This window comes from Pogona vitticeps, chromosome 3 (assembly GCF_051106095.1).
Source record: "Pogona vitticeps strain Pit_001003342236 chromosome 3, PviZW2.1, whole genome shotgun sequence".
NCBI lineage: Eukaryota > Metazoa > Chordata > Lepidosauria > Squamata > Agamidae > Pogona > Pogona vitticeps.
Window position 1 is genome coordinate 25649923 of NC_135785.1, and position 20075 is coordinate 25669997.

Below are 20075 nucleotides of genomic sequence, written 5' to 3' on the forward strand. Positions count from 1 at the left end.
AAGTCAGGGAGGGCTTTGCCCACAATTATTCTAAAACTTTACCATTCACGGGAGTGAACTGGGCAAGTAGTGCAACAGGAATGCTGCATGTAAGAGAGACTACTTTAGGGGTCTTACACATGCAGGAAAATCAGAGTGACCGGGCACCAAGCTGCCATTTTATTTCTTAGGAATTCATCTTTGCAGAATTTGTCTTTGACATTTCCCCCCCAGGTATACTGGTAATCAGACACTCAGGTATAACACTAAATAGTATATTTGCATGATAAGATGATGTAAGCCTTGGGCTAATACATCCCCTCTTGTCCTCCCTGTGCAAAGGTTTGAAACGTCTGCCATCAGTCTGTCTGAATCTGGCAAGCAATGCATTATGCAAATGATACTTTGTTCGAACATCAGGGGTTTTGACTCTGAACATTAAAAGCATGATTTGAATTTTCCTTGCAACCACAGTTCAGAGTCGGGTTTGAACAACTCTAGGGTGTTTATTTAGTGATACTAATTCAGGCCAAAAATAATCATTGCGTAACAGTCCTATGAAATATGTCTGGAGTAAATGAGATTCTTCTGGTTTGAGTGAACTGAATGCCGCAGGGGTAATCCCATAATCCTTGATTCACTTGAACATTGGATTAATGGCCAAGATACGTGTGTGTATGCAAGGGTTTTCCTTTGCATGGAAAGTTGTATGGTTCAGGAATAAAGTATCAGCTAAACTGCACCCTTGTGAACTCCCTAAAATAAGAAACAAAGCTACCCATAACTTATGCCGCAGCCTGAAACAGCCAGCCCTCAAAAAAACAGGGCAAGAGATAAAACGAGCAATTTAAAAATAAATACATAAATAAATGCTAGAAATATCAATGGATTAAGGATATTGTTTTTCGCACAACAGGCATTACTAAGGGCAGGAGAGAGAAAGACAGAACAAGGTCATTTCAAGTATTCTTTAGAGCTTTTTCCTGGCACTGCAGAGGCCACCCTGTGGTGTGATGTCTCCTCTAATCTTGTCTTTTGATCATTCATTAATTATAGCATCACCTATTGTTCATAAAACAGAATCATATTTGCTAATTTTTCCTGTCCTCTAAGGCTGCAAAGTCTTGAAATGTAAGAGGAAAGTGACTTCACAGAAACACATTAAAGAATTTGTTTAACTCAAAGTTTGCTTCTGTCCTATTTTTACATTAATCTGACTTTTAAAATTTGCACAGATGTTTGTATTAAATATGCATTTTAATGTATTTTCTCATGAAATATGCATCTCTGGATGTATTTTATAAGAAAGCATTCATTTGTATATTCAGCTTGTTTTTTTTTTAAACTTAGCTGCTGCACTGCAAAACCCAAAAACCAGTGAAGCCTTATTTTTATGTACTACCGTAGGAGGCAAGGATAAGATAAATTTCCTTTGAAATTTGGGCCAAACCAGATTTGGGAAAGTTCTTTTTTTTAGATTTCAACTCTATGGCTGTGTCTGTTAGGCGCTCTGGGACTTGTACAGTGGTCTCCTGCTTGATGATGACCCCGCTTGATGACAAAATTGCTTTAGATGCCTTTTTTGCGATCGCTATAGCGATCACAAAACGATGGTTCCAATGGGTGATTTTCGTTTAATGATTTGGTCCCTGCTTTGGGAACTGTTTTTTCAGTTGACGATGATTAAAAACAGCTGATCAGCAGTTTACAAAATGACTCCCCGCTGTTTTCCGGACCGATTCTTCACAAGACAGGGATCGAAAATGGCCGCCCTATGGAGGATCTTCACTGGACGATGAGGTATTTCCCCCATTGAAATGCATTGACCGGTTTCAATGCATTCCAATGGTTTTTTTTTTTCACTTGACGATGATTTCGCTGTACAGCGATTTTGCTGGAACGCATTATCGTCATCAAACAGGGCACCACTATAGTAAAAAAGTAACCTTTCCATGCTCTTGACTGAACACAATGCTGTAGCATCCCTACCTACAGTAAACCTGCAAACACAAGGCACAAACCATAGCCTACATGGAAAGCAAAACAATGAAAACAGTCTTACTGCTTGAACAGTAACCATCTCCTGCTCAAGGGTTATATATTTTACAGTAGCATGGCATGGAGACTTGCACACTGTATAGTCAGTGATATAGTGGTAAATTTCAAAGTGTAAGTACATAAGACAACCTCTGCAGCCACCCCTTCACACATGCAAGGAGAGTCCAAAAATGCAGGCAACTCAACCAACAAACAATGAGCAGGTCTTTTGTAATGTCAATGGCTCATAACTACCCACTCAAGACCAAATCCACATCCAGTACTACCTCAGGGATAGCTTGCAATGTACCATTCCTGGGTGAACCCATTCCCCTCCCCCATCAAATTACTGGAAGAATTGCAGTTAAGCTCAGACGGAAACCTCAGATGTGGTGGTGGATGATGTCACAGCTGCCGCTTTTCAAAAAGGCTATAGGTTTTGACCCTGCAGACCCAGGCTCCATTACACCAGTGAAGATTCTAGCTAACTGTTCCATTATTTGAGACATTACTTATGCAAAACAGTCAGTGATAGGATTGCCCAGAAGAGAGGCACAGCTGTGTTTTCCACCCATGCTCTGCATCTGCCCAGGTAGCTGCAGCCAAAACAATCAACTGTCTCTATGACACAGGATTTGGGGGTGGAGAAAACGATAAAAACTGGTTGAATGCTGAGCATCTTTGGAACGATCAATGGATGGAGCATTTCCTTCTTTGAGCAGCAAAGGTACCAAACTCTTTCCAAAGATCAGAGTGTGGCAGGCCTGCCGTTAAATGATGGTGTGAAAACACCTCTGGCCTTGGAAACTAACCATGAATCTTTGACAGTGCCAGTGGGTTGCTAGAGGGGACTTCTACAAAGCTAGTGAAGTGTTCAAAGAGTATATAGAGGGACATGTGCAAGTCCCCTTTGCTGCTGCATTCTTGCCATGCACCCAAGGCTTCTGGGCCAGCAGTCTTTGTCTCCTGCTGTTATTTTTAGTGGTTGTATGGCAAGCAGCCATTTCTTTCATTTTCAAAGCTCATATTAAGCAAAACAGCCTCACAGGGGATGCAGCTGATGATAAATAATGATGATAAATCAGAAAAAAACCCCTCTAATTCTCAAATTCGACCTCTTCTGTCATTCTTGGTTCATAAAAAAAAGGATGGATCCACAGGCAACCTTTTCCTACTGTTACTCAACACTTCCCTTTCGCAGCTCACCATGACAACAGCTGTACATGTAAAAATAGTGTGCAGAGCAAAATCACAAAGCAAAGAGTTACTCTAAGATGCCATGATAATGCACAGAGGATCAACAACTCAACGGAAATGTCCCCAAACTCTTCACATGGGAAGTCCAGGTGTTGGTTTGTCATAAACCATCATTCAGGGCTAAATCAACTGTTCCAGCTAGAACATACTCATTAAATTGATTACTTGAATCCGATTGTTGTTTCTGTAGCTTGACATAACTAATTACAGTTAATTGCCAAGGTGCCAGGGTGGATCTCTGTTGCACAATTGGGTGCGTGAGCAGGCACATGATCAAGACACACCTCAGCGTCCCATATATTAGCTGCAATAAAAACAGCAAGTTATGAAAGTTATGGCAGCACCAGCAGGATTCTGGCTGGCGAGATTTACGTAAATAGATGTTGACTTCAGAAGTACCATTCATTCAGTGGACCCATAGGCTGGCTTTTTTCCTGGAACACACAGTGTGGAATCAAACTCCCGATGATTACAATACACCATATATACATTGCATAAAATACATCATATAGACATTAAAAAGAGAATAAAATAGACAAAAAAATTACACAATATGGTTGTTGTGGGTTTTTTGGGCTCTTTGGCCATATTCTGAAGGTTGTTCTTCCTAACGTTTCGCCAGTCTCTGTGGCCGGCATCTTCAGAGGACAGCACTCCAGAGCACAGAGTGCTGTCCTCTGAAGATGCCGGCCACAGAGACTGGCGAAACGTTAGGAAGATCAACCTTCAGGACATGGCCAAAGAGCCCGAAAAACCCACAACAACCATTAGATCCCAGCTGTGAAAGCCTTCGCAAATATAAATATACAATATGATGCTATCCCACACACCTAGTGTATACAAGCAAGGACTTAGGCATCATAGTAGACTGGACAGCCAAAACAGGTTTTTTATCATCATCATCGTATTAGAACTGTAGAGCTGGAAGGGTACCATATGGATCATCGAGTCTAGACCCTGTCAAAAAAGCACAATGGGGAATCGAACTCCCAACCTCTGGATCTGCAGCCAGATGCCTAAACTACTGAGTTTTCCAGTAGAGGTATTTTCATTCTGTATCTCAGCAGCTAAACAAAGAAAGCAGACCACTTTCTTTATTGTTAATTTATTCACATCTGCACGAGATACCAAAAATCCTTCCTAGGAATTTTTAAATGAAAGGGGGCTATCAGTCAGGTTTGAGCATCTCTACCAAAATTACATGCGCAAACCCAATGAGCCAATGACTGTAAAGCCATTTCTCCATGTAGGAAAAGATTTCTCAGTAGGTTCTACTAGAAAAGTGCTTGCTCAGTATTGCTCAGGATAAACAGTTAAACTTGACCCTAGGAATCAGCTTGAGGAAGATATAATATTTTCAAAAGCTTTCACAGCATGTGTGCTTTTCAACACTTTTAGTAGCTTTTTGGTTGGCCTAATAAAATGACCATCTCAGTAAGGATTTTGAAGGGTGTTTTAATTCACTCAGTCAGCTTCTGTAGCCTTTGTTTTTTTTGCTAGGCAGCGGAAAATCTTGGACGGAACTCGAGCTTGCTGGAAGCACTACAGTATTTCATCATTTACTCAGAGTTTAGAAAAGTTCCTTTTTATTTTTATTTTATTTTAGCTGCCAGAATTCCTTTGCCAGCTGGATGTTGGATTCTGTGATTTGTAGCCCAAAAGGTTTATGAAAAATAAAAATGTGTTGCAGCATCCTAAAGACTAACAAATTTATTTCATTATGAGCATTTGTACATTGCAATCCACATCCTCAGACATACCCTGTTTTCCTGAAAATAAGACCTAACCTGGTATAAAGCATAATAGCTAGGCCACAGGTTTATGTATGTGGTGGAGTACGTGGCAGAGTAGCAGGGACCAAGTGAGATGGGATAACAATTACATTGTTAATGACCTTTAGAAGTGACAGTAGGACAACTCACGACAGTAATGAATACAGAAAGTGCCGACTGACATTCTGTTATCCGTGACTGTCTTCTCTGTCAGTTCCCATCAAGGGTAGATAGTTATCTTTGAAGTCTGGATGGAGGTGGTTTTCAGGATGTTGTGCCGAAGTCAGAGTTCTGTCAGGAATCTCTGCACCCAAGATTGTGGATGAAACCAGCATTTTTATATACAGTAGTCTGGAAAGTAACTTTTCTAAGCTGTGTTTAACTTGAAATGTTTTAAAAGCCAAAAAGGGGTAACTTAATGTAGCCAACCCCTCCTCGCTTTTAAAACATCTCCAGATATATGGGGCTTGTGACTGGGACGTGTCCTCCAATGTCTTATCAGGATGGGAAACTGGAGACTTCACACTACAGTTCACCGTTGTGTTCATGTATATTCATTTGATGTTGGAGACAAAATTCATAGGCATGTCCAGAACTTTGAATTCTAGAGATCCCAGGGAAGACTCTGTTTGTGCCCTGAAGACTGTCAGCTTGAGGAATTTAACTAGCAATGTTTTACTATGATAATCCCTCCAAGGCAAAAAAAATCTGGTCAAAACGGATTAAGGATTTACCTGCTGTTTATCTAGCAAAGAGAACCAACGACAGACTGTGCTCTGGCAAATTTTTCTTTCTTGCTGACTCTTAACCCCCTGTAAGAATAGTTTTTGACCATTATATTCTCTGCACTCTGAATCCAGTTCTCTAAAAAGAAATAAGGATTTTGTGGGGGAAATTTCAGGTGGCACTTTTCTAGCTTTTCTAATCTGTCTCAAGAATAGTCTTCTTTGATGGATTAAAAATATAATTGCCAAAGTCTTCTCGCATAGTTATGCTGGCAGAAGAGAGATGGCATAACACGCAGTGGTAAATAGCTGCTAATTAATGAGTCTCCACTTGGGTTTCTCACTGCAGGCCACAATGGTGGCTTGGTGTGTGGCCAAGAATACAAGTAGTTTCTCATAATTAGCAGCAATTTGTTGCTGTGAGTTACACCATGGCCTTTCTGGCAGCTTAATTACACAAGACGATTTTGGCCAATAAGTAATCAGTCAATACTAGGAACAAATAAGGTCCAAATACATTCCTGTGGAGTTCTGGATCTGCCGTCTCATATCTCTGTGTTGCCACAGTTCCTTGGGATTAATCTGATTACAAGTCATACAAGCCTTCAGAACCGTCATGTTTGATTATGACATTTGCACCCTCGTCTGTGGATCCCACCGCATTCAAAAGCTTGTATCTCATAGCAACAGATAAGCTGTGCCAAGTTCTACAGAGCGGAAGGTTTCATAAACAACAACATATTACCGGCACATTCTGGAGTTATGAATTTCATTTTAGCCTTAGATTTAGACACATTGAGTAAATTGTGAGTAAATAATGCTGACAGATTGCAGTATTGTTATGCATGAAAACCATCAATCCTTGAAACGATGCCGGATGGACAACAGAAAAGAAAGTCAATATGGAATTCGAGGGTTAGAACCTTTTACCCCTCTCAGAAAAGGATGCTTCAGAAAGTCTCAGATCCATTTGAATTATTTATTTAGTGATAATATTTATTCCTGGCTTAAGGCATAGGTGTGATTCATGCATCCCCCAAGGCTGCTTTTGCAACTATCTGTCTCCTCCCTGCTTTCACTTCAGGCAAGCTTTGCCTCAGTGACTGGCTGCCTGAGTGAGATTTTTAAATGGATTATTATGCCTGAAGAAAACACAAGTCATGGGCCAGGGCATGGACTCACCTCCCCCTATGCATTCAACCCTTGACTTATGAATGGCCCTAGTTACAAACATTTTGACTTACAAACCGCTCTGCTAGGAAAATATGGACTCGACTTGCAAACTTGGATTCGAGTTATGAACGGAAAAAAAGTGCGGGGAAGGCAGGGAAAGCGGGAAATTTGAACTTTCAGTTAGCGAAGAGGCTGCTTGTCTACTTCCTCGCTCGTCCAAGCGGTTAGAGAGTGGGAAGAGAGACCTGGGACTGCCTGGGACTGCCTGGTATTATCATTTTTAAATGTAAAATTTAGTTTAAAATATGCTTTGTTTGGGTTAAACAGTGCTTGGGTAAAAGGGAGCTCGGTTTGAGTTAAAACCTGCTTGGGCAAAAACGTGCTTGGTTGTTTTAAAAGCTGCTTGTTTTGATTTAAAAGGTGCTTGATGGTTGAAAAGGTGCCTGTTTTGGTTTAAAAGGTGCTTGATTTTAAAAGTGTTCTTTTTAAACAGTGTTCGTTCGTTCCCTCCGTGGTTTCCTGCCTTTTTTTTAACCTACATCATCTTAGGTTAAAAAGAAAAAAGAAAAAAAATTCTGCCCCTAGTGGTAGGAATGGATTAACCTATGGGAACTAATGCTTTGATTTACAAACTGCCCCTTGACCTAAGAACCAAAAACAGCTGGAATGGATTAATTGGTTTTCAATGCATTCCTATGGGAAATGCTGATTCGAGTTACAAACTTTTTGACTTACGAATGTCCTTCCAGAATGGATTAAGTTTGTAAATAAAGGGTTGACTGTATTACCATCTCCACAGAAGAATTGGAGGTTGTTCATGACTTTGTGTACCTTGACTCAACGATCTCTGACACTCTCTCCCTAGATGTCGAGCTGGATAAACACAATGGCAAAGCAGCTACCATGTTCTCTAGACTCATAAAGAGAGTATGGCTTAATAAGAAGCTGATGGCATATACCAAGATCCAGGTCTATAGAGCCTGTGTCCTGAGCACACTCCTGTACTGCAGTGAGTCCTGGACCCTTTGTGCATTGCAGGAGAGGAAGGTGAAAACATTCCATTTGCGTTGTCTCCAACACATTTTTGGTATCACCTAGGAGGATGAAGTTCCAAATAGAGTAGTCCTAGAACAAGCTGGAATTTTTTTAGCATGTATACATTACTGAAACAGCGATGTCTACGTTGGCTTGTGCATGTTGTGAGAATGGCTGACGGTTGGATTCAAAAAGATATCCTGTATGGAGAATTAGTGCAGGGAAAGTGCCCCAGAGGGAGACCACAGCTCCGATACAAGGATATCTGCAAGCGGGATCTGAAGGCCTTAGGAATGGACCTCAACAGATGGGAAACCCTGACATCTGAGCATTCAGCCTGGAGGCAGGCAGTGGCTCATGGCCTCTCCCATTTTGAAGAGACCCTTGTCCAGCAGGCCGAGGCAAAGAGGCAGTCCCGAAAGCAGCAAAATCAGGGAACTGGACAGGGGACAGATTGTATTTGTCTTCAGTGTGGAAGGGATTGTCACTCTCGAATTGGCCTTCTCAGCCACACTAGACGCTGTTCCAAGTCCTCCATTCAGAGCACGTTACAATCGTCTTTCAAGACTGAAGGATGCCTAATCTAATCTAATATAATCTAATCTATTATGCCTTACTGTGTTGAATGTGTTTTTAGGATTGCTTTTGCTTACCATTTCTAAGAGTGGTTTCTGTTTGATCCTTTTTAACATTGATATACTTATTGTTTTTAGCTCTTTATCTGTCTATCTATCTATCTATCTATCTATCTATCTATCTATCTATCTATCTATCTATCTATCTATCTATCTATCTATCTATCTATCTATCTATCTATCTATCTATCTATCTATCTATCTATCTATCTATCTATCTATCTATCTATCTATCTATCTATCTATCTATTGTTTTTAGCTCTAAACATCGTCTTTTTGATATGTAAGCCGCCTTGGGTCCTGTTTAAGGAGAAAGGCAGGGCAAAAATATTTTAAATTAAATTAACAAAGAAATACTTTGCTTTAAACAACAACAAAAACAAAAACAGGAATTGCTGCTCTTTGCTCTCTCACTTTGAACAGGTTTTGCTCCCCAGAACTTCTTCTAGTAGAAAACTGAGTTTCTAAAGACTGGTAGTCTGTTTTTCCTTAGACTGGATTCACATGGACAACCACTCTGGCCCTGCCTGGGCTCCTAGAACTTGTGCAACTCTGATATAAGGCATTTATGTGTTTTCCTCTGTTGTATACATCCCAGGGATGTTTACTGTGAAAATTAAATCATAGTAATAAGATATACAATGAACAACTAATTAGTGTAGTAATAAAAGCAACAAAGGGAAAGCTCGATTTAAAAATAAACAGTCTTTCCATGATTCAAGCCATTAAAGCCCCTGAGCTAATAATGATGCCTTAACTTGCCACTTAAAGTATGCCAACACTGACTGAAATTCAGCAGAAAGTCACAACTAGAGTAGGCAAGTAGGGATTTCATGTATCAACTTCTTCATAAGTTCCATTGATTCAATGGGCCTACTCTAATTGTGATTTACTACTACTGGATTCCAACCACTGAGTGCAAGGATGGGAACTCCCTCAAATGGGTGTTCCATAACATGGAAGTCTGCAAATCTCTCTCTTTAACCTTCTTCCAACTCCAGAAACCATATGTTTACTGCTTGCTCACAGTAGTGTCAGGTATAGCTAGTGTTAAATAAACATGCCGTTCAAGAAGGTTGAGAGGCCAAAACAGGTCAGGTATTTTAAACTAGAATAATAAACATTATATGTTTTACATTCTGGGACTAGAGTCTTCCCTTCTTTTGAACTAATATTTCAGTGGATGTATCACTTCCTTTTGTTATTATTTTACAGTTAAGTGTCTTCGAACAAATGTGTTTACAAAGGGAATGCTGGCACAGAAAGTCCTCAACTAAGCTCTGAATTCATCCTTACATAGCTCTAGGACTATGTGACTTTGATCTCACTTCTGTATTATTATGTCAAATATGCAAAAAGAACGTAAAGTCCCATTTCATAGGTCTATTTCTATTAATAAAGAACTGAATGCGACATTAACATGGCTCCATGAAAGGAAGGTCAAACAAATGTCTATGTGTAGTCATATCAACAGCACTTGTGGAACCAGGAAAAACTATTTGCCAGATTTGTGTTTAGTTCTAACATGAACAAAGCCGTAAGGATGAACATCACTGGTATACCTTCTATCCTGACTTCCCTACACACACACCAAACAATATACTTACCTAACCCCAAACATGAAACTCTCAATCCAGATTTCCCAAGGTTTCTAAAATGAAAACAAGAACACAATTAGCATCAAATACTAATCTATTTGTTAAACCAACAGTCATCCCAACCCTGTCATCAGTTCTATTTGTACATAGAGAGTAATATGTATGCTGGTTCCATCATGTCAATGCGAATTCACATGATCCCATCTGATTTCAGAAACTAAGCAGGACTGAGCCTAGATAGGACTTAAAGGAAAGACTACTAGGAAATGGCAGAGATCACCAGGTATGTCTCAGAAACAAGTCCGTCTGAAAACTAGTACAGCTGGTGCCATTCAAAGTTGGCAGTGGAGTGACAGATGGATCAAATGGTTTCACTCGGCATAAGTCAACTTCCTATGTTCCTAATGCAAGGTATTCCAGGTGGCTGCACAATACACGGAGAGCCCCAGGATCCTTATATACACAATAGTGTACACACGGTTTTCACATAATTTCTGATAAATACAGTAAGTTCCTGCCCTTTTGTTCATTTGTTTGTATTAATTCTACTATCACATAGCAAAGTTTTTCTCTGTGACCTTGAAAAATGATAATTATATTTATAGGATTCTATTGGCAAGGGAAGAAAAAAAGTACGGGCATCCAGTATTCTGCAGTATCTCAGATGGAAAATGGGAAGGAGGTGAGATTTTTTGGGAGGTGGCAAATTTTAGTATTTAGAGTTATTTCAAAAACTGCAAAAATTAGTAGAAGAGAGTAAACCATGTCTATTACAGGCCTCACATTGTTTAAAGTCTTCCTAAGGAATACAAGGGATGGTATTAGTGCAACTGTTGCCAGAAGATGCTTCCCTCCTGAATATATCTAAGATGATTTTCAGGAGGAAGTCTGCACGGAAAGAAAGTGTTACTATCGTCCCTGTGTAATGAAATCTTACATCTCTTGTGCTAACTATTTTTTTAAACTATGTACAGTACACACATTAATTTAATCCATTCAATTATTGTCACATTTAATTCAACTTTCCCCTCTTTTTGGTTTTTTGAACCCAGCTTTTCAATATTTCAACCCAATATCACTTTGAGAATCAGAGGAGGTTTTGGATTATGTTATAGACCAAAGGGAGGTTTGTGGAAGAGGGGCACCCATCCTAAAATTGGAGGGGGCACATTCTACTCCATTCACCAGCTACCCGTGTCCTGAAATCTTCAGTATGGATACCTTGAGACATATGCTAATCTTCGATGTGCTAAATGTTTCTGAGGAAGCAAGACCAGATGAGTTCTTAATGCTAGGATGGGCAAATTGTGGGCCATAGGCACATATGGTCTCCAGGGACACCCCCATGTGAGTTGTGTCTTAGCTCACACATACCCAACTTCATATGTATATATCTCAGTGTTTTAAAAACAGATGCCCCTTGCATCCTGTGGGGTGTGTGAGAGTCAGTTCTGCTGTAGGCCTTCCTAGGTCTCTTCTACTCAGGGGCATCATGTGTCTTTTTTTTTAGAACTGGAATGATTTGGGGTCATTTCCAGTTTTATAAAGAGGCCTAGAATGGGCCAGGACCCCCAGAGGCCTAGAACAGGCCAGGGGAACAAAGACATTATGAACCCACCCCCCAACAAGAACACCTTCTAAATTACTTTTTTGTTTTGTTTTTTAAAGTCCAGGCAGTATTGGAGTCACAGAGTGTGGCCTTTTCGGGCCTGGTGGGCATGCAGAGACCTGGGACGTTTTGGAATTTCCCTACTCTACCTTAGCCTGAATTCAATTTGCAATCTCAGATAGAGCAAACCCATTGAATCCTTGTGGTTTACATCCCTACTGACTCACCCTCCAGCAACTTATTCAGTGGCTGAACTCCTTTTTCTTAGTATAAGTTGCAACTAGAGTAGGCCCATTGAATCTGTGGGGATTTTGTGAGTCAGCCCCTCCCTAAGTTTCATTGATTCAATGGTCTTACTCTAGTCATGGCTTACTACTCCAGGCAGCAGGATATCAGCTGCTATGTGTCACTTTAGTTGTTGGGGCTATCAGTTTTATTTGGGCCTTTATGTCTATGCAGAAAGAAATACTGGAATATGCTGGGCAGGCAAAGCAGAAGAAGAATTATTTTATATGTTTCAGTTTGCTTTGATGATGTAGTAATTTGGCATGCTGTTGCGCAGATCTGTTCAGTTATATGCTTTCAATGAAGACATATTATCTCTTGTTACCAGACAAGCTTCTTGAGAAGTTACGTTTTGTAGTCAGAATAAAAATAAAGTGGATATATTTAGAGGCCTGTGCCATGAAGTGTAATGTGAGACAAATCTTCGTTTTGAGCTATTTCTGTGATCATTTAGCATTCATTATAGTAACACTGATGAATACATTGCACAATTTATATAACAAAATGTCTTTACTTGGTGCTGTCACCTCCAGATCCATCTCACCAACAAATCATCATCTAATGATCTTCTGAAAAGGAATGAACAGGGCGTGCAGTCAGGCAGGGACAGCTTTCCTTTTTTTGATGTCCTCCAAGGCAGAGGACTGAGCTTGGCTAGGGGAGAACAATCTGATGGGATCCAGTTTCTATCCAGTGTCAAGTGTGTGGTAAGCTAAAGCAGAGCTTGAAAATGTTACCTTTTTTGGACTTCAGTTCCCAGACATCTTCCTGCTAGCAGTAAAAGTCCTAGAATCCTCCAGCCAATGTAGGTAGTATTCTGGGGAATTCTGGGTGTTATAAAGGATTCTGGGAGTTGTAGCTGAAAAACTAACTTTTGCAAGCTCTGAGTTATTTTCATACTTAGTCTAAGATATTTTGTTGCCCCAAATGAAGGACAGCATGGTAGTCCACTCTATTCCATGCATGGAACTCAATTGGAGGAGCAGTTCAACTATACCTGGCATGGGGAATGGCACCCACCCTATGTGATACTTCTATCTACATGTTATGTGTAGATTTTTAGAGCTTTAAGGGTTTAAAAAAACAGCACCCTATTTCAACCCAAATAGTTTCTAATGTAATTTGGGGGGGGGGGAGAGGGATTTTGTTGAACTGTATTGAATTGATCCTGGAAGCAGCTCCATAACCAGTGCAAATTAAACAGGATAAGAATGATATGTTCTAAACGTCCAGCTTAACAAACAGCTCAGCAGAAGCATTTTGTACACATTAGGGTTTCTTCAAGGGCAGTCGTGCCTATAAAAGATATTGCAGTAGACTAAGAGTAGGAGTGAAATCCTTCAATGTAATTTCATCTTCCCCTTCTTATTTTACTGGAACCTTTCCTCAGTTTTTTGTAGGTCAAGGTGAGTTGGTCATCTCAACGATACCAACTGTATTATCAAATTGTAGTTTCTATGTATGGAGTAATTAGCATCCAGCCTTTCTTTTAAGAGGTAGGTGTGTGTGTGGGTGTGTGTGTGTGTGTGGTCTAAAGGTTTTGAAGATTCTAGCTCATACAAGGATAACAGAATTGAATCCATTCTTTTAGAATATACATTTTTGAAGCTCTCTTTACTCTTTTGTTGATGGAATTTGCACCTGCTCTTGTTGCTCAAATGTAAGTGTGCACCCTGCTCAACAGATAACACATTTAAATAACACATTACAATAGCCTGGCCTGGATATATCTGCAGTATGTTCTGATATTTTTACTGGGAGAGCACTCATGCAAAAGATCACAAAATTAAGCAAGCAAGAGATAAAGAAGAGCAATGTTGTAATGCTAGCTTACATGAAAAACAGACCCTATTTTAAAGTGATCACTGTAGCATACAACCCTCTTGTAATTATACCTTTGACATGAGTACTTATGACAAACTTTACTAATAACAGGTTTGCCCCCCTCCCCATTTTGCTAAGAGGTGTAATTTGTTAATCTATCCACTTTTCTTCAGGAATCTTTCAGCAACTCTAGTCATTCAACAATTATCTGGGAATGTTATATATACAATTGTGACTATGAGTAATTACAGCAAAACAGCCCAAGCAATTTTTATTTGACATGGTTTACTTTTTTGGACCCAGTCTTAGCAAACTGACAGAACTATAGACGTGTCAAAAGCATAATGACACAAAACAGTCAATCTTCTGCTTGCAGTGAACAGCTGAAAATTGTAAACCCAGGCATCTTGATTCTGGGCAGACAGATTTTTGTAAAAAACAAAAGCCTGTTTGGACTGTTCCTGAGTCTTTAATTACAGACAAAGCTGGTGTTTTAGTTATTTTTATATTACCTTTGGACCACAGTGATAGGTTCCAAAGCATAGAACTATAAAACTGTAGCACTAGAATGGGTCTCAAGGGCCCTTAAGTCCAATCTCTGCCAAAGCAGGTAATCCACATTTAAAACATAAAGTGATCATGTAGCCTCTTTATTAAATCTCCAGTGAAAAACACCCATCATAGTCCATTCCACCAATAGTTCTTATTGTCAGGATATTTTTTTCCCTAAAGTTTAGCTGAAATCTCTTTTCTTGTAATCAATCAATTCATTTAGATCCTACCCTCCACAGCTTGTTACACCTTCCATGTGACAGCTTTTCCAATATTTGAAGATGACTAAGCAGTTTACGTAACAGAACAATCCAAACACAAAAGAAATAAATAGGAACAGTCAGGTCTTCAAATCAAAAGGAGCAGTGTTTAAATCTCCAGCCACATATATAAAGGAATCAAGAGATTGTTCAGACAAGAATATTTGCATTGCCTGTCTAAACGCTAACATGGTTGGGATTAGTCTTTCCTGCCTTGGACTGACAGCAGCATAATTGGTGAATTGCCACAGAAAATTCATTAATTCATTTGAACCAGTCAAACTGCTGCTTGTGCAGTTAAAAGATACAAGAAGACCTCCAAAGATTATCTCAATCCATACATAGGCAGGTGCATACAAGAGGAGGTGGCATTTCACATACCTGGCCTTTAACTATATCTGCTTTCATTTGAATGTATAAACAGATTAGCAACCCATCTAGTTCAGTACAGTCTATCCTAGCAGCAGGTATCCTTCAACATGCCCTACTGAGCTAGAACCCCTCCCCTTCATAAATTACACTGCATTGTTCCAGGTAGAGTCGGTTGATTCCATTTCCCTGAATGGGTTCTTATCTGTTGAATGGCAGTGGTTTAAGGTCCAAGGGGTTTTTTTTTCAATAAAGAGGGGAAGAGAAAGTGAATGAGAGAGATCAGACTCTTCTGGCATAATGCCTCCATGCTCTGGGGCTCTGAAAAGAACAGGAGCTGATTCTGTGTTGGCAGATGGCAACCCTGCTTCTGTTTAAAAATAAAATAGAAACAGTTCTTTTTCTCCCAGACTGCTAATGACATCAACAAGCAAAGTGCACAAACACTCATTTTGTGACTGTCACACTTTGTTGTTGCTGCTGCTGCTGTTAAATGGGAAGATGGGCATAAAATAATGGAAAAGACCAAACGTTCTTGTTATGAATACCTCCTTCAAGGTACATCTCCCTGTACCATCCTATAGAGACCTACTGTCTGTCTATCTATCTTTCTGGTTAGCTAGGTAGCATGTACTGGATTGGATCCAAAGATAGCATTGTATTTCTGCTTGTTGAATTATGCTAGTATACCCAAGAATGTACTTCTGGGTATTAGGGGATACTTGCAGAAACAATTTTGATAGAGTGTGAAGGGCCGCAGTGAAAACCAAGTGTTCTGCCTTATGCAAATGGATTTGTTTCTTATCAGTGTGAAACCTCTATTCACTACAATTCATGGTCAACAGACTTATATCTTCAGAGCCTTCTCTTGAGTGATGTATCCCAGCAGCAGCCAATGAGAGTCCTCCATTTTTGCAAGTGACAGCTTCCTTGAGTTCTTTGTAGCAAGAGAGGATCTTTGAACTCTGAACATTCTTGTTAAGCATTGCATTCAGAGATTATTTTAAACAATTCTTTGGCTAATACTAGAGGGATTCCAGTCAAGCCTGGCCTTCTGACTACAATGAGGAATTAATTGGCATTTTTAATTCTTTAGAATGCAAGGCTGATCTTTAGAGGCTACAAGAGTGTATTATTGTCCTGCTGCATTATGCAGAAGATTAAACAAGTAACCAGATCCCAGGGTCCTAGCCTATCATCCGGTCAACACATGGAGACTGTGTTATTTCAGTATGCTCTACTGTGTTTGCTAGAATTTACTTAGCAGTAAGTGTATTTATCAATTCACGGAATTCTGCCTTGTCATGTGAAGGGGCTTGAGTAATTCAGAGAAGCTATGGGCTATGGCCGTGCAGAGACGCCCAAGATGGACAGGTCATAGTGGAGAGTTCTGACTAAACGTGATCCACCTGGAGCAAGAACTGGCAAGCCACTCGAGTATTTTTGCCAAGAAAACTCCATGAACAGAAACAAAAGGCTAAAAGATATGATGCTGGAAGATGAACCCTTCAGGTCCGAAGGCATCCAACATGCTACTGAGGAAGACCGGAGGACAAGTACAAGTAGCTCCAGAGCTAATGAAGTGGTTGGGCCAAAGCCGAAGGGACGCTCAGCTGTGGATGTGCCTGGAAGTGAAAGGAAAGTCCGATGCTGCAAAGAAGAATACTGCATAGGAACCTGGAATGTAAAATCTATGAACCTTGGTAACCTGGTCAAACAGGAGATGGCAAGAATAAACATTGGCATTCTGGGCATCAGTGAATGGACAAATTCAATTCAGATGATTATCATATCTACTATTGTGGGCAAGAATCCTGTAGAAGAAATGGAATAGCCCTTATAGTCAACAAAAGAGTGGGAAAAGCTGTACTGGGATACAATCTCAAAAATGATAGAATGACTTCAATATGAATCCAAGGCAGACCAATTCTATGAAGACTTACAACACCTTCCAGAACTGACATCAAAGAAAGATGTTCTTGTCATTATAGGGGACTGGAATGCTAAAGTAGGGAGACAAGAGATAAAAGGAACAACAGGGAAGTTTGGCCTTGGAGTTCAAAACAAAGCAGGGCAAAGGCTAATAGAGTTTTGTCAAGAGAACAAGCTGGTCATCTCAAACACTCTTTTCCAACAACACAAGAGGTGACTCTACACATGGACATCACCAGATGGGCAATACCGAAATCAGATTGATTATGTTCTCTGCAGCCAAAGATGGAGAAGCTCTATACAGTCAGCAAAAACAAGACCTGGAGCTGATTGTGGCCCTGATCATCAGCTTCTCATAGCAAAATTCAAGTTTAAACTGAAGAAAGTAGGAAAAACCACTGGGCTAGTCAGGTATAATCAAAACCAAATCCCTTATGAATACACAATGGAAGTGAAGAATAGATTTAAGGAACTAGATTTGGTGGACAGAGTGCCTGAAGAACTATGGATGGAGGCTCATAACATTGTACAGGAGGCAGCAACAAAAACCATCCCAAAGAAAAGGAAATGCAAGAAAGCAAAGTGGCTGTCCAACAAGGCCTTACAAAAAGCAGAGGAGAAAAGGGAAACAAAATGGAAGGGAGATAGGGAAAGTTACAGAAAATTGAATGCAGACTTCCAAAGAATAGGAAGGAGAGACAAGAGGGCCTTCTTAAATGAACCGTGCAAAGATATAGAGGAAAATAATTGAAAGGGAAAAACCAGAGATCTGTTCAAGAAAATTAGAAATATTAAAGGAACATTTTGTGCAAAAGGGTACAGCCAGCAGAATTTACTGCCCTCTGCCCATACTCACCAGCTACCATAGTTTGAAAACTAACATTGAAGAGTGAATATGGAGGTAAGCAACAAGGTTCCTAGATACATTCTAAACATCTGGTAAGCATTCTGTTAATTGGTATTAATGTTCTTTATCCTGTTTTACAGCACAGAGACAAAAGGCCCCCTTTACTTGTTAATCTTCATGACTGCATGATCTACTTGCTAACAAATAATTTGAACAACTGCATAGATCAGGCGGTGATAATCTTCCACCATCATTTGGAAAGGTCCTTAAAGAGTTGTTGAATTGTACAGCGTCCTTCTCTGCTCTGGGATGCTGAGTGATCAATGCAGAAACACTGTTTAGCTTTTTCCATACAACAGCATGGCAGATGTTCAGTTACATTAAATAATATCAAAAACATTCCCTTATCTCAGAGTTAAGCAACTGTTTTGCCATTGAAGGGCTGTGTGCAATATTGGGTAGTGGCCCCCACACTTGCATACATTTGCACACTCACAAAGTCTACCTTCTCTTCAACATGCATCCTGAGATCTTATTGCAGATGCACACACACTTTCTCTTATATCAGATTGATGCTGGTAGCTGCTTTTATTGAAGTCCATCAGCTGGATGTACAGAGGGGAATTGGCACACAATTGAAATGGTCAATAAGGTATGCAGAAAGGGTAGACTCCATATGCCATCTTCCCCAGTAAACTGTTCAGCAAAGAGTCTTGTAGTAGGGTGAATAGAGTGGGATCATAATGGGGACAAAGGTGCTCGGAAAGAGTAACCATGGCACACTGTCTTTTTCATGGTCACCTACCCCATTTCTGATGGCAGGAGCATGTGGAGATGTTATGACACCAGAGTCCATCTTCTCATCTATGGAGGAAAAGCTGGTAGTTTGGACAAAGTACCATATTGAAATAGGGAATTGATTTCAGTGCTAAATCTGAATATTCTCATTATCTCAAGGATATTCAATGCAGCTGAAGTCCATTTTGCCAGCATTGTTTGGACCCCAGGAGATTATGATAATCTCCTGGCAATCTAAGAATTCCAGCCCAGAAGCCCCAAAGCAATCACAGGCTCCACTATACAGTCAGAGACAAGAACTGTCAAAGCCAGGCTAGGGGTCTTTTAAATCTTCTCATCACAGAAGATTCTCTCACCAAAAGTGGAGCTGACTATCCAGAGGGAGCTGAGCTTTATTTAAGGTTTAGTCAGGAATTTGAGCCCTTTATCTAGCAATTATATTATATAGTGCAGATAATATGCAATGTATAGCATTGGAAGAGGGAATTCCTTAATTGCTGAAAAACATGTGACTGTCACAGAGGACAGTTTCACACACCCCACAGGTTGCAGATTAGCTTGCTTTGTTCCATTACCAGTCATCAGATGGTAAGCCAGATTTCATTTGTAAGTATGATTCTTCAGACTCAAAAGTCTGGTGAAATAACATCTCTGGAGCAATGACATGATTTCTACTTCTGACAACACGTTGTCTGTCTCTAAGTATAGTTTGGCCATAGGAATCTGTAGGTTAAGCTCCTTGTAAATCTGTCCAGGGTGCTGTTAGCATCCTAAACAGGAACCTTAACTCGTAGGAACTCTGACTTGTTTTGCTATGAATGCACCCCACACTTCACTTCCAGAACATTGATATCCTTGCAGCCCTCACATGGAACAGAACAGCATCAAGCCCTTTCATCATATAGACCAATGGTTCCCAAGCCAGAAACCCCTGCCAACACAGCTAGTGGTGAAGGCTTCTGGGTGTTGCAGTCCAAGAATCCTTGAGTTACCCAAGGTTAGGAACCACTGATATAGGCAGAGACTCCACATTGTTTAGGTTAGTGGACAAAAAAAGCATGCATCACATGATCCTGTCTAGTTTAAAATGCAAATAGGCTGGAGAGCTGAAATTGTAAGAGTAAAGGAGTGACAGCCTTGGGAAAATGACAAAACATGACACTGTACGTTTATTGCAAGACCAGTCCACCCCACTATTACTTTCTGTCTGTTCAGTGGCTGTAGAAAAGTGCCCAGACAACTTTTTTGCATTCACTGCTAAAAGAATCAGCCTGATCGCTACATTTGAAACTGCATTTTCTTTTTCTTTCACTACTGGCTATGAAGAAAACAAGTAGAGTTTATCTAAAAGGCTCTTAGGACCAAACAGAAAAAACACACACCATCTC

The 20075-nt window shown here is 40.1% G+C and overlaps 1 protein-coding gene across 2 annotated transcripts in view; it reads right to left on the reverse strand.

Annotated features, from left to right (window-relative positions):
- Positions 1-20075, reverse strand: part of KCNAB1 (potassium voltage-gated channel subfamily A regulatory beta subunit 1) — a 231741-nt gene that overhangs the window by 59806 nt on the left and 151860 nt on the right. For both annotated transcript variants that reach the window (XM_072996106.2, XM_072996107.2), the window contains exon 3: positions 10221-10264. In XM_072996106.2, coding sequence (XP_072852207.2) covers positions 10221-10264 — 44 coding nt within the window. The remainder of the gene's footprint in view (positions 1-10220; positions 10265-20075) is intronic.